The 13,069-nt window shown below is 48.8% G+C and overlaps 1 protein-coding gene across 2 annotated transcripts in view; it reads right to left on the bottom strand.

The window, feature by feature from the left end:
* MED15 (mediator complex subunit 15) overlaps positions 1–12,830 on the bottom strand; it is a 28,871-nt gene extending 16,041 nt beyond the window's left edge. Inside the window, exons 1-6 of one of the 2 annotated variants that reach the window (XM_081174821.1) lie at positions 12,668–12,830; positions 8,658–8,745; positions 6,457–6,508; positions 4,069–4,098; positions 2,726–2,929; positions 480–745 (exon numbers count right to left, since the gene is read on the bottom strand). In XM_081174821.1, coding sequence (XP_081030947.1) covers positions 480–745; positions 2,726–2,929; positions 4,069–4,098; positions 6,457–6,508; positions 8,658–8,745; positions 12,668–12,723 — 696 coding nt within the window. In that variant the 5' untranslated portion in view covers positions 12,724–12,830. The remainder of the gene's footprint in view (positions 1–479; positions 746–2,725; positions 2,930–4,068; positions 4,099–6,456; positions 6,509–8,657; positions 8,746–12,667) is intronic. The other variant, XM_081174820.1, reaches the window with a different exon arrangement.
* Positions 12,831–13,069: the final 239 nt, after the last annotated feature.

Here is a 13,069-nt window from a genome sequence, read left to right as displayed (position 1 = left end):
TTCTCAGCACGCAGCAAGGAAGCCGAGGGAGGGAAGATGCCATGTGGAAGGTGGGTGGGGTTTGGGCATATTTTCGGACATATACCCCCAAGGTAATTTGGCCCATTCTCTGGCAGAAGATCCTCCCTCCTAATCCCAGTCTACAATATCCAGCCACATTCATGGACAGTCAGTGGTCAATGTCTCTCTCTTCAAAGGAGGGGTCCATTCCATTCCCACCCATGCCCTCCTCCTCCTCAGTCTCAGTTAAACTCCTCTCTGGGTTCACCTGTGAAGTGGCATGTGTTAATGAGGCCTGCTCCCCACACATTCAGCTCATAGCAATGAATGGGCTGCCAAAGCTTCGCTGTACATATCTGCCCTACATCCCTGGAGAAGGGTAACCACTGCAGGCCACCAGGTGCCCCACAGAAAGACGTTGCGGCTCTAAAGCATCCAGCCTTCAGAAGCCACAGGCCACCCCCCCTCTCTCTCTTTACCTGCTGCTGGTTCTGCTGATGCAGTTTCAGCATGTGCTGCTGCTGGGCTGCCTGCATCTGCTGCTGCTGCTGTTGCTGCTGCTGCGCCACGGCTGCCGCCTGCTGCTGCTGCTGCTGCACCGCCTGGAATTGCTGCTGGATGGCCGTCTGCTGGGCCTGGAACTGCTGCTGCTGCAGCGCTGCCTGCTGTTGCTGCTGCGCCTGTGCCTGCTGCTGCTGAAACTGCTGCTGCTGTTGCTGGGCCATCTGCTGCAGCTGGAGCTGGGCTGTGGGGCAAAGGAAGGGGGAGGGAGGAGCCATGGGTGTGCGGCAGGAGGCTGGCAGGGCCCTCAGAGAGGGGCAGTCAACAGCTGGGGCTTTTTCTGGGTAAGGTCACCTCAGAGTCCAAATCCAACCATCAGGCACAGCCCGACTTCAGATTTGGACTTTGCAGTAACTGCAATCTGGAAAGCAGAAAAAAAGGATGAGAAGAAAGCCACTCTCACCCAATGGACAGGAGGCAAGAAACAGAGAAAACGGGCCTGAGCCTGTTTAGCAGACGAAGGTGAACACTTTCGCTCAGCCAACAGTGACTTCTGCAGTTAACTGGCAAGGATGGATCCCTCTGGCTGCCTGAAAAGGCCCACATTCATGGAGGGTAAGAGACTAATCTGCCTGTACAGGAGTTGCCAGGCAGAGCATCCAAGAAGGACAAGAGCATGAGTGGGGCCAATCTTTTACTGCAAGCCATGCCCATCAGCTAATGGGTAGGAGGACAGGGCTGAATCCTGCACTGGACTGTGCAACCTAGGTGACAGGGTTAAAGCCTTTTCCATTCTCCTTTAAGTGGGCTGTGGTGGTGCCCAACTGCCGTCACCTGCCTGCTTAAAGGAGGAGAGGATGCTTCAGCCCTGTCACAACGACATCATTGATAAGGATCTCAGCTGTGGAGCCAAAAGGGGTTCCCCACCCCTAGGCTAAATAGACAAGGAGAAAGGCGTGGGGGTGTCTCTGATGGACGATTCCTCTACTGCAGCTAAGACCTGCTAGTCTCTACACCAGGCTCTGTAACCCATGAAAGGATAGTTGTGAAACGGCACTGGCTCTGCCCGCTTTCGCCCGCCTCTCCAGCTCAGAAAGGGATAAGGGAAGCAGGTGAAGTGAACAGATGCTTCCTTAACTCGTCACATGCCACTCGGAGGAAGAAGATGAGACAGGGCTAGATGGGGTGAATCAGCCTGTCCGGGGAACAAAGCATGTTTGTACATGGTTAAAACAGAGCCATAGACAGCATCTTTAAAAGCAGAGACATCACCTTGCCAACAAAGGTCCGTATAGTTAAAGCTACAGTGGTGCCTCGCAAGACGAAATTAATCCGTTCCGCGAGTCTCTTCGTCTTGCGGTTTTTTTCGTCTTGCGAAGCACGGCTATTAGCGGCTTAGTGGCTATTAACGGCTTTAAGAAAAAGGAAACAAACTCGCAAGACGTTTTGTCTTGTGAAGCAAGCCCATAGGGAAATTCGTCTTGCAGAACGACTCAAAAAATGGAAAACTCTTTCGTCTTGCGCGTTTTTCGTCTTGCGCGTTTTTCGTCTTGCGAGGTACCACTGTATGATTTTCCCAGTAGTGATGTATGGAAGTGAGAGCTGGACCATAAAGAAGGCTCATCGCCAAAGAATTGATGCTTTTGAATTATGGTGCTGGAGGAGACTCTTGAGAGTCCCATGGACTGCAAGAAGATCAAACCTATCCATTCTTAAGGAAATCAGCCTTGAGTGCTCACTGGAAGGACAGATCCTGAAGCTGAGGCTCCAATACTTTGGCCACCTCATGAGAAGAGAAGACTCCCTGGAAAAGACCCTGATGTTGGGAAAGATGGAGGGCACAAGGAGAAGGGGATGACAGAGGACGAGATGGTTGGATAGTGTTCTCGAAGCTACCAGCATGAGTCTGACCAAACTGCGGGAGGCAGTGGAAGACAGGAGTGCCTGGCGTGCTCTGGTCCAGGGGGTCACGAAGAGTCGGACACGACTAAACAACAACAAAACAGAGCCAGAGAGCAAACTCTCTGCCATCTGCTCCTATTTTTATCCAACGGGGGCTGAAGAGATTCCTCCCAAGGGAATTCCCTCAGCATGCTCCAAAGCAGGAAAATCCCCCTGCCCTGGCCCGAGCCTGTCGGCTTCCCATTTGGTCTTTGGGGAGGGTCACAGTCCCAGGGCCAAACCGCTTAGCACCCAGGGAAAAGCCAAGACTCCAAACACTTACTTGGCTGGGAAGCTGCTGAGATGCCTGGAATGCCACGGGGGGCCATCCCAGCCGCCCCTGGTGCCGCCTGCTGCCCCGGAAGGCTCATCTGCTGCCCCATGGGGGGCCCGAGCACACCCATCCCCTGGGGGCGAGATGCCATGCCCATGCCCGCTGCTCCCGCAGGTGGGCCGCCCGTCAGGGTCTGCAAGGCGTTCATGGGATCTGTGGAGAAAAGAAGGATCCCTGAGAAAGCCCCATGGAGATAGGCAGCAATGCGCTGGAAGGAGCTGGCCCCTGGGCTCAGCTGTTCACCCCACCACTAGTCCCAGCAGCCACACAATGACCTCAGCCCATCCAGCAAGCTGGGCGGAGGGGTCAACTTTGTTTTTGCAGCCTTGAAAAACTTTCAGAATTACTCGCTGGTTTCAGATTCTCTCAGTTTTCTTTTTTTAACCTTTTCTTTTTTATACATATATTTTTTAAATAAATTTTTCTGTTTTACAATTTAAAGTACTCCTTTTTGCATCCTTGAGATATCATCAATATCTTAAAGATGTAAAAATGAGTACTTTAAAATGTAAAACAGAAAAATTTATTAAAATACATATTAAAAAAGAGATATTGATGACCTTCTGTTTCCATGGTTCATTTTACATACCATAAATGCGTGCATGTTTTGGTTCATTTTACATACCATAAATGCGTGCATGTTTGACAAAAAATATACCATTCAGTATTCCACTATTACATCCACCAAAACTTATTTACACTGTTGAATTTATCTAAAAATGCTGCCGGCATTTTCAGCTGTACACACTTATTTTCCATATATTCAATAAACTTTTTCGAATCTTCTCTAAACGTATGTTCTTCTTGTTCTCTTATTCAATGTTAAGTCTGCACATATTCTGGCAACTTAAGTAGCCAATTCTTCTTTGGTTAGGACCTTGCTCATTTTAAACTTTGAAGCTAACAAAACATGGGCCGCAGTAGTGGCATACATAAATAACCTTTTCTGACACCTGGGAATTTCAGTCTGAATTATCCCCAACAGAAAAGACTCTAGGGGTTTTTTTGGGGGGGGGGGAGCACTTCTAAACTTTTTTTTTAAACCTTTTCTGTCACTGAATTGATCAGATAGAACAGAACCTGGGCCTGTCTGTGTGTCACATTTGCTTGCGACTGAGCTCTGGCAGGAAATCCAGCACAACAAGGAGACATGCCCCTGACACAGCCATCCACACCCACAGAACAGGAGTCAGAGTCCTCGGAAAGAGTTCTTAAGGAAGTAGGTAAGACATATATGTATGTGTGTGTGTGTGTGTGTGTGTAAAGGAAGGTGATGAAGGAGCCATTCTTACCACTGACGGAGGCCTGGTTCTTCTTGTTGTCTAGGAAAGAAAACAACAACAACAACTGAAAAATTGTGCAGGCACATTTAGGCAAGAAAAATATTAGTCTAATTGGAATAAAGAGCAGATGGGGGGGTTGGGGGGGACGAATCAAACAAAAGAGCTACACACCAGACAAGTGGGTAAATAAGTAACCAAACACACCTTTGTGTTGCAAAGAGAATGTCAGCAATGTCTAGGCAACACAATGACCATGTACATACGCAATAGACAATCTTTACAGAATTCCTTCAAACCAAAACAAGTACAAAATGAAATCTTTAGTCTCAAAGTCTCTGAAAACCTTTAAATGAAGCAAGGTACCAGACTCTGTACGATGAAAGACAAGCTGTGAAGCTTTGTGTATTCAGCAAATATGATGTCCAACACCGAACAGTGATTCCGGATATTGATTACTGTTTCGTCAGAATTCTTTGAGACTAAAGATTTCATTTTGTACTTGTTATGGTTTGAAGGAATTCTATAAAGTGGGTAAATAAAGCAGAGGGAGGGGTTTGGGGATACTTTTTTGTTGTTTTACAAATACAGTGGAACCTTGGTTTACGAACTTAATCCGTTCCAAAAGTCTGTTCTTAAATCGAAACCGTTCTTAAGCCGAAGTGCGCTTTCCCTAATGAGGCCTCCCGCCGCCGGTGCCCTTCCACCGTTCGGATTCCGTTCTTAGATCGTGGTAGAGCTCTCAAACCGGGACACTATTTCCGCTTTTGCGGAGTTTGTAAACTGAATCGTTCTTAAACCGGACTGTTCTTAAACTGAGATACCACTGTAAACATTTTAAGTATTTATCTTATAAGGGTTGCATTAACTGAAATCCTACTCAGAGTTGACACACTTGAATAAATGCACCAGTTAATCCTGTCCATTAGTTTCAGTGAATCTCCTCTGAGCATCACTAACATCATTGCCTCATTTCCCCCCAGCTTTTATTTAAAATATAATCTTTATTGGTTTTCCAAACTTCATACTTATACATATTATATTACATTTTACATTTATAGTTTGGTCCTACGAGCTGACTTCCCTCCTTCCTTCTTCTGACTTCTTTATGTCACTTCTGAGTTTTTCACATTGTCTTTATCCATTCTATATATTGTTCTTTTACACATTTGTCCATAAATTGTCTGTAAATAAATAAGCCCTTCTATATATACAATTCTTGTTGACTATCCATATATTGTTTGCCACTACCATTGGTTACTCTGATTACATTGTACGTTGTATTTCTTATTGTTGTTATTATTATTATTCCCATAAAAGTATTTATGTTACACGTTATGAGGTTCATTTCAATTCTACTGGTTTCTCTATTTCACACACATCTTTCCTATATACAACATAAATTTCTTCCATCCTTTTTGGAATGTTTCATCGCCCTGTTGTCAAATTTCCCCTGTTAATTTGGCTATTTTTGCGTACTCCATTACCTTCTGTTGCCAATCTTCCACTGTTGGCAATTGCTGTTGTTTTCAGACCTGTGCTAACAGTAGCCTCGCTGCTGTTGTTGCATGTAGGAACATCCCCCCCCCCCTTTTTGAGGTCTTTATTATTTAAACTTATATACTGCTTGAATGTAGTAAAATCACCAAGCAGTTTATAATAAACTCTTTTCATCCCCTCATCCTATGCAGTTTTAGAATTGGTAGTATTTTATTTGATAAGAATAAACCAGATTTTTTTTTAAACCAGCAACCTTGGGAAAAAGAACTCCCCCGCCCCCGAGCTGTCGGCAAACAAAGTGGTAGCGCACACAAATCAGAACAGGAATACTTTCACTTGCGTTCACAATTTTTTTACTGATAATAATTAACTAAACAGTTTGAAGATCTATACAACTGTGTAACATGCAGAAAATAGCATTATTGGAGAAACCAAAGACTAGAACTGAGGGAAGTTGGGGAGTGGGGTGGGTTCTGTGGGGGGGGGGAGGAAAAATGGGGGGGGGAATAAGGATGTGTTTTTGGAAAATATGTTTTGCTATAATTCTGAATAATAATAATAATAAAAATTATTTAAAAAGAAAAGAAAAAAAGAAAGTATTTGTCTGTTATACTGTATCTAAAAGAGTTTTATCTTTGTGGACTTGAGAGTGTTTCAACATCAAACACTTAGAAAAGCCGGATATAAAAATACTATTTGGATCAGTGTCATATTTGCGCAGTCAAGAATTTCATGATTGCAGTTCCTCAAGATGTGCCACTGAAACCAACCCCTCCACTCCGTCCCCTTTCCTTGGCTAATGCTTATTTTTTATCTCACTCTTCCCTGCCCCGACGGTCCCCCCTTAAAGATTCAAAGGGCCAACAAGCGCTCTCCGCAAACGGGCATGAGAGTACTCACGGATATCCCGAAAGTGGATGATGAGTCTTGCCACCAGGGAAAGATACTCCTCCTAAAGGTTAAGAGAAATGAAAGTGCATTTTAGAAGCCAGGGAGGGAGGGTTGGAGGGCAGGCTGCCTCTGACTCATTTCCTCCTCCTCCTCCTCCTCCTCCCCCTCCTCCTGCTCTCCCTCTAGAAGAGCAAGAGAGCCCCCACGCTGGCAGAACTGATAGGGCAGGGTGCGGTCTGCATAAAAAGATCACTGTATTCAACTGCAGAAAGGGGATGCTTAACTGGGCAGCATGTAAACATCAAAAATAAAAATGGAATAACTGCGCCAGGCAGAAAGCCAAAATGCAGAAGGGGTAAGGCACAAATCCCTTGAAAGGACATGGCTCAAATTTTAACATGCCACCAGGAGAAGGGGGGGAGGGGGGGTCTCTGGTGGGACCAACACCTATCAAGGCAAGGCTCAACTTTCCCAGCTCGCCAGACACAGAAAAGCATCACCTGGACCCATATGCCCATTGCTGCGGTAGTCATTCCACCTACACAGCAGCAAATCAGAGATGGGGCAGGGTGTGTGTGCCTGTGCGTGCACGTGTTTGCAAACAGGGTGTACACATAATGCACGTGGAGTGATGGGGGAGGGAACAGATGGACAAAGGAAGATGCGAGCAAACTTCCCACTATAGTCATACCTTGGCTTTCGAACAGCTTAGTTCTTGAATGTTTTAGCTCCCGAACGCCGCAAACCCGGAAGTGACTGTTCTGGTTTGCGAGCTATTTTTGGAAGCCAAGCGTCTGGTGGGGCTTCCGATTGGCTGCAGGAGCTTCCTACAGCCAGTCAGAAGCTGCGCTTTCATTTCTGAACGTTTTGGAGGTTGAACGGACTTCCGGAACGGATTCCGTTCGACTTCCAAGGTAGGACTGTACTCGGACCCTAAAGAAGTCAGACTATCCTCCACCAGGGCCAGGGCCTTTTCAGTGATGGCTCCGACCTGGTGGAATGCTCTGTCGCATGAGACTAGGGCCTTTCAGGATTTAACCTCCTTCCGTCAGGCCTGTAAGACAGAGCTATTTCGCCTGGCCTTTAATTTGAATTCAGCCTGATCTTTTATTTCCCTTCTCTTCCCTCTCCCTCCCCTTTTATGAAGATTACCCGCTCTGAGACCCCACAGCTTAATTCTCCCCTGGCCTCCTCGCTGGCCCAAGTAGGACTAATTCAGCCAGCTAGCCCTGGTGACTATCTGATGCTTATTGGATGGATTTCCCCCAAATTGATTTTTGAACTTTGAATTTTATTGTTATTGATGTTTTTATACTGTATTTTATGCTACTTCTATGTTGTATTACAATTAAGTTTTTAAAATTTGTTGTTAGCCGCCGGGAGCCCGGTTTTCGGAACCAGGAAGGGCGAGGTATAAATAAAAATTTATTTTTATTATTATTATTATCTCACTAGTGAAACACAGGGGAAACTGCAACGACTCCAGAACCAGCCACAGCGAAAAAAGACGCCTCTCCACCAGCCTGTAGTGTTCTGCAGGGAACAGGAGAGGTAGAAGATACAATGGGAAATGGCTGGAGCTCCCACATAGAGCATCTCCTATGCATGCAGAAGGTCGCAGGTAGGGCTGGGAAGGAACCCTGCCTGAAAACCTACACAGCTGCTGCCAGTCAGTGTAGATGATACTGAGTCAAGTGGACCAAGGCAGTTTCTGTGTTTGCGCCTGTGGGAAAGATTTGGGACTGGAAGGGGACATGGTGTCTTCCACTTGGGCAGAGCTGCAAAGCTTATGAGGAAGGGAGGGACTAACCAAGGAAGCCACAACTGTTCATAGACGGGCAACTGGCAGAAGACGGGATGCCCATCAGGGAAGTGAAACCAGCTGTTCTGACAGTCACCTGCCCAGCCAGGGTTTCCCACTGTCCTCCTTCACTCCATAGTGGGGAGGGCAGGAGCTCAGGGGCTTGCATGCAGCAGGTGCCAGATCCAATCCTTGGAAGCATCTCCAGGAAGGGCTGGGAAAGACAGCTTGCCTGAAACTCCAGAGAGCAGTTGCTGCCAGCCAGGGTCATCAGTTCTGAGCTAGCTGGACCAAGGGTCTGACTCCTCGGAAGAGGGCAACTGGTGCTTCAACCCCAAAATCGCTAGAGCCTGGACCTTCTCTCTCTCCTGCCTGCCCTTCACTTTCACCCTTGGCTCCTTCTCCTTACCCGTGATTTGGCCTTCAAGAAAACGTGGTTCTCCATCTCTTTGCTGCTCTTGTTGTGAGCCACTCCAGCATTCCGCATGCTATCTTCACTGCAAGAAGGAAAAGACAGAGAGCAGCTGAGGCACCAGAATCACAACCGCACGGAAAGGAGGCACCTTGAAAACAGGGCCCACTCCACAGGCTATTTCTGCTCAGCCCTTCTGTGGGTGAAGTTCAGTTTCTTTTGAAAGGCGGAGGCCCCGGCCCAACTTCAGAAGAAATCATACAAGCGCATCAACCCCACAACACTCGCTGACGCACAAGCAACCCACAAACACACTTCCACACCTGCCCCAACAGGACTTTAGCTTTGTCTCTTCTGGGCACAGGCTCTCCCTTTTCTTGTAGGTAAAGGTACCCCTGACTGTTAGGTCCAGTGGCGGATGACTCTGGGGTTGCGGCGCTCATCTCGCTTTATTGGCCGAGGGAGCCGGCGTACAGCTTCCAGGTCACGTGGCCAGCAGGACTAAGCCGCTTCTGGCCAACCAGAGCAGCACACGGAAACGCAGTTTACCTTCCCGCCAGAGCGGTTCCTATTTATCTACTTGCACTTTGACAGGCTTTCAAACTGCTAGGTAGGCAGGAGCAGAGACCGAGCAATGGGAGCTCACCCCGTCATGGGGATTCGAACCGCCGACCTTCTGATCGGCAAGCCTTAGGCTCAGTGGTTTGGACCACAGCGCCACTCGCGTCCCTTTCTTGCAGGTAGCAGGAATTAAATAAATATTTTATTAATTTTTATTTATTGATGATATTTCTAAGCTGCTTAATATCCAGAATCCCCAAGCAGTTTACATAAAACAAATGGGGGTTGTTTCCAGTGACATGGTTCCATTCCCACAAGCAAACTTCCCCTTCTTGGGGGACCCTCTGTATCAGATTTTGCAGGCACCAAGGGAGAGGAAAGGAAATCCAGGATGCCCCTCCCCACACAACATCAGAGGCACCCCCAAAAGCCAACCTTTAAATACCTGTGCGACAAAAGGCACAGTGAAATATCAAGTAAAACGAAAGCAGTGTCAGAATAGCCTTGACACCTATGCTGTCACAACAAAGTAAGTCTTTTTGACTGTTGCTTTCGTTTTTCCTTTCTATTACTTGGACATTCGGCTTTGCTGGCTTAAAAAGATACTTCTTGCTAAAAACACCTTATCGCTATGTGTTTAACAGGAACATTCCATCTCATGCAAAACTGGAACAAAAGGCACCCAACACAACTTGCCCCAGACTGAACAATATTTCCTCAATTGGCGTCAAAAATAAATGATAAAATAGCCTTCCCAAGATGACTTCCACCCTGTCTACATCACACCTGTGTTGGATATGGTGCAAACTGGTACCCCATCAGAGCACACCAATACTGCAGTGTGTTAATGACAGTCTGGTGACAGTGCAGGACACAGAGCTTCCTCTCTGTCCTCGGGTTCCATATACTCAGAGCTCACACAGAAGATATCTGCTGATGAAAACTAGAAGAGAAACACACATGGGAACCAAAGCACATAGCTAGCAAGGTAAAAGGTAAAGGACGCCCGGACGGTTAAGTCCAGTCAAAAGTGACTATGGGGTTGTGGCGCTCATCTCGTTTTTAGGCGGAGGGAGCCAGAGTTTGTCCGCAAACAGCTTTTCGGATCATGTGGCCAGCACGACTAAACCGCTTCTGGCGCAATGGGACTCCGTGCCAGAGTGCACAGAAATGTCGTTTACCTTCCTGCTGCAGCGGTACCTATTTATCTACTTGCGCTAGTATGCTTTCAGACTGCTGGGTTGGCATAAGCCGGGACAGAGCGACGGGAGCACACCCCATCATGCAGATTCGAACCACCAACCTTCTGAACAGCAAGCCCAAGAGGCTCAGTGGTTTAGACCACAGCGCCACCCGCATCCCTTTACCTTTATGGCTAGCATGCTTCTTCTAAGAGCCTCAAATGCACTTCATCTCCAGACACAAACATCCAATCCCCTACCCCAGGCCAGAATGGGGTAAGGCATACCACCCCAGACAAGCCGGTAAGAGGAAGGGGCAACCATACCACAATACCTATGAACTGATGCAAATCTCTCTCTAGCTAGCCCCTTTGCAATTTGTGAATAATGGGGCTTTCTGTTTTGTTCTTACACTCCCCCCCCAAAAAAAAGTGGAGTGTGCTGCTCCCACATATGGAAAACACTCCCTCCAACACGTAGGCAAGTTCTCTCTTCACAAAGGCCAGGAAAACAGATGGACGCTTTTGCCTTGCAGGCCCCCAGCTTGGATGCAAGGAGCAGAAGTAGGTGTCCCTGCTCAGAGTGCCATTGCCATTTCTGGGGAGAAGGGGAGAGGACAATCAATCACACCAGCCTCCCATCCCGCATGATAGCAGGGTGATTGAAGCAGAGCACTCATGTGGCAACCTAAACACTTTCAACGCCTCTAGGCTCAGGGACTCTGTGCTCCTGCTGTGATCTATGGCCTTCCCTCGGGTTCTCCAGATTGGCAAGCAAGCAGGCCAGCTTCTGCCACCACCAGAGACTCTGAAGCAGCTATTTGGGAGAACCGCAGATAACAAATCCAGTAGGGTTTGCCTACCCAGCAAACTAGCAAGTGAGATTCCTAATGTGGATTGCCAGTGGGCGGAAGAAAAAGCCAGACTAGCACCCACAGGCACTGGGCTAAGTGACTCAACCATCTTTTGGGATGTGGGACTGTCCCTTGGATGTCAGGATGCACAGGCCCTGATTGGATTGGTGACCATCTGCTTTATAGAGCGTGCTGGAGACGTAGTTGCCATCTTGAGATTTCTTTTTTCCCTCCCCTCTTTGGTTGAGAAGGGCAAGGCACAGCAAGCCACTGCAGGACCCAAACCAGAAATAAAAACCCAACGATGTATGTCTAAATCAGCAGGCTTTCCAAGGGAAAAGATCCCACCGGGAGCTGATCCCTGAGTCAAGCCTCCACCTGCCAAGGAATTAGAACCCACAGAAACATACTCCCTCGGGATCTCTTCCCTTCCAGGCAACCCTCTCCTCCATGGATCAGTGTGGCCCCTGGAATGCCTTCCCAATGCATATCCTGCTGTGGCTGCGAGGGCGCCTTGCACGCCTTGCACAACGCGCCCTTCCTCAGGGAGGACGGAATGTGATGGGGGCCAAAGTCTGGCGGACTACAGGCGATGGTAGGTGGCATAGCTGTCAAGTGTCCCTTATTTGGCGGGACAGTCCCTTATCCCAGCGCCATGTCCTGCTGCTGTCCCTTATTGATGATGTCCCTTTAATAAGCTACTGAAGGTAATGGGGCCCTTTCTATGTCCAGCTGTCCTTTGTCAACAACAAATTGTTGCTGTTTTTTGTGTTGAATATATGCTATATGGTAATTTATGGACCTAACAGATATCGAAAGCCATTTGCATGCAACAATATATATATTTTATGAAAGTAATTGTTGATCCCGTATTTTGGCTGCTGATCCCTTATTTTCGAGGCTGCTAGCCCCTTATTTTCAAATGTGTAAGTTGACAGCTATGGTAGGTGGGCCTTGCAGGTGGGCCTCCATTCAGCCAAGTGAAACAGGGCCATGGAGCCAAAATCCCTGTCCCTCCAAGGGGCCCTCTTCGAAGAAGACTGCGTCCAGAAATTGGCGAAGAGTGAGAGCGGGGGGGGGGGAGCCGCCGCTTCCTCCCCCACCCCCATCAGGTTCGTTTCAGCATCCCTCCCGTAAAATCTGGCGGGGCACTCGCGGGTTGCGACATCCCGGGACCCGATCTGGGGCACCTTCATGCCACTCACAGCCTCCAGGAGGGCCTCGAAACGGGAAGAGCCGGCTCCATCACCCGGCCCGTATCGCCGGCCCAACCAGGCCAGAGGCTTCCTGCTGCTGCTGCTTCCGCCGCTCCTGATACCGGGGCTGCCCGTGAGGCGCGGGAGCCGAGGAGCCGGCCGATGCTGGTCCTCTGGGCCTCCCCTTCCCTTTCTCCCCTCCCTCCGCAGACTCACATCTGGCTGACGAGCTTCTGCCTGAAGTTGGCGCTGCGCCAGTCGTTCTCCTCCATACCGAGGCCGCCCGCCGCCTCCGCCGCCGCCGATCCGAGGGCCGAGCGAGCTGAGGAGATACTGACTTGAGCGAGCGGCGGGCACAGCGACGCTTCTTCCGGCCGCCGGAAGTCGCTCGACGAAGCGCGCCCCCCCGGAGCACGACGGGATAGGTAGTTCGCGGGCGCTCAAAGCGCGTTTCCGAGGCAGCGGGGGCTTCTGGGAAGCAGGCGGCTCAGAGGCAGAGGGTTTCCGAGCGCAGGACATTTCCTTGCCCTGAGGCCGATTTGCGCGTGCGCCGCCACGCCCCTTAAAGAGGCGGGTCCTCCTGTGCGCGGGGAGGGCGGAGGCGGATGTGGATGTGGG

Source organism: Podarcis bocagei, assembly GCF_964188305.1.
Source record: "Podarcis bocagei genome assembly, chromosome: 16".
Lineage (NCBI taxonomy): Eukaryota > Metazoa > Chordata > Lepidosauria > Squamata > Lacertidae > Podarcis > Podarcis bocagei.
The sequence above is the reverse complement of the archived record's forward strand: the minus strand, read 5'-3'. Positions and strand labels throughout refer to the sequence as shown.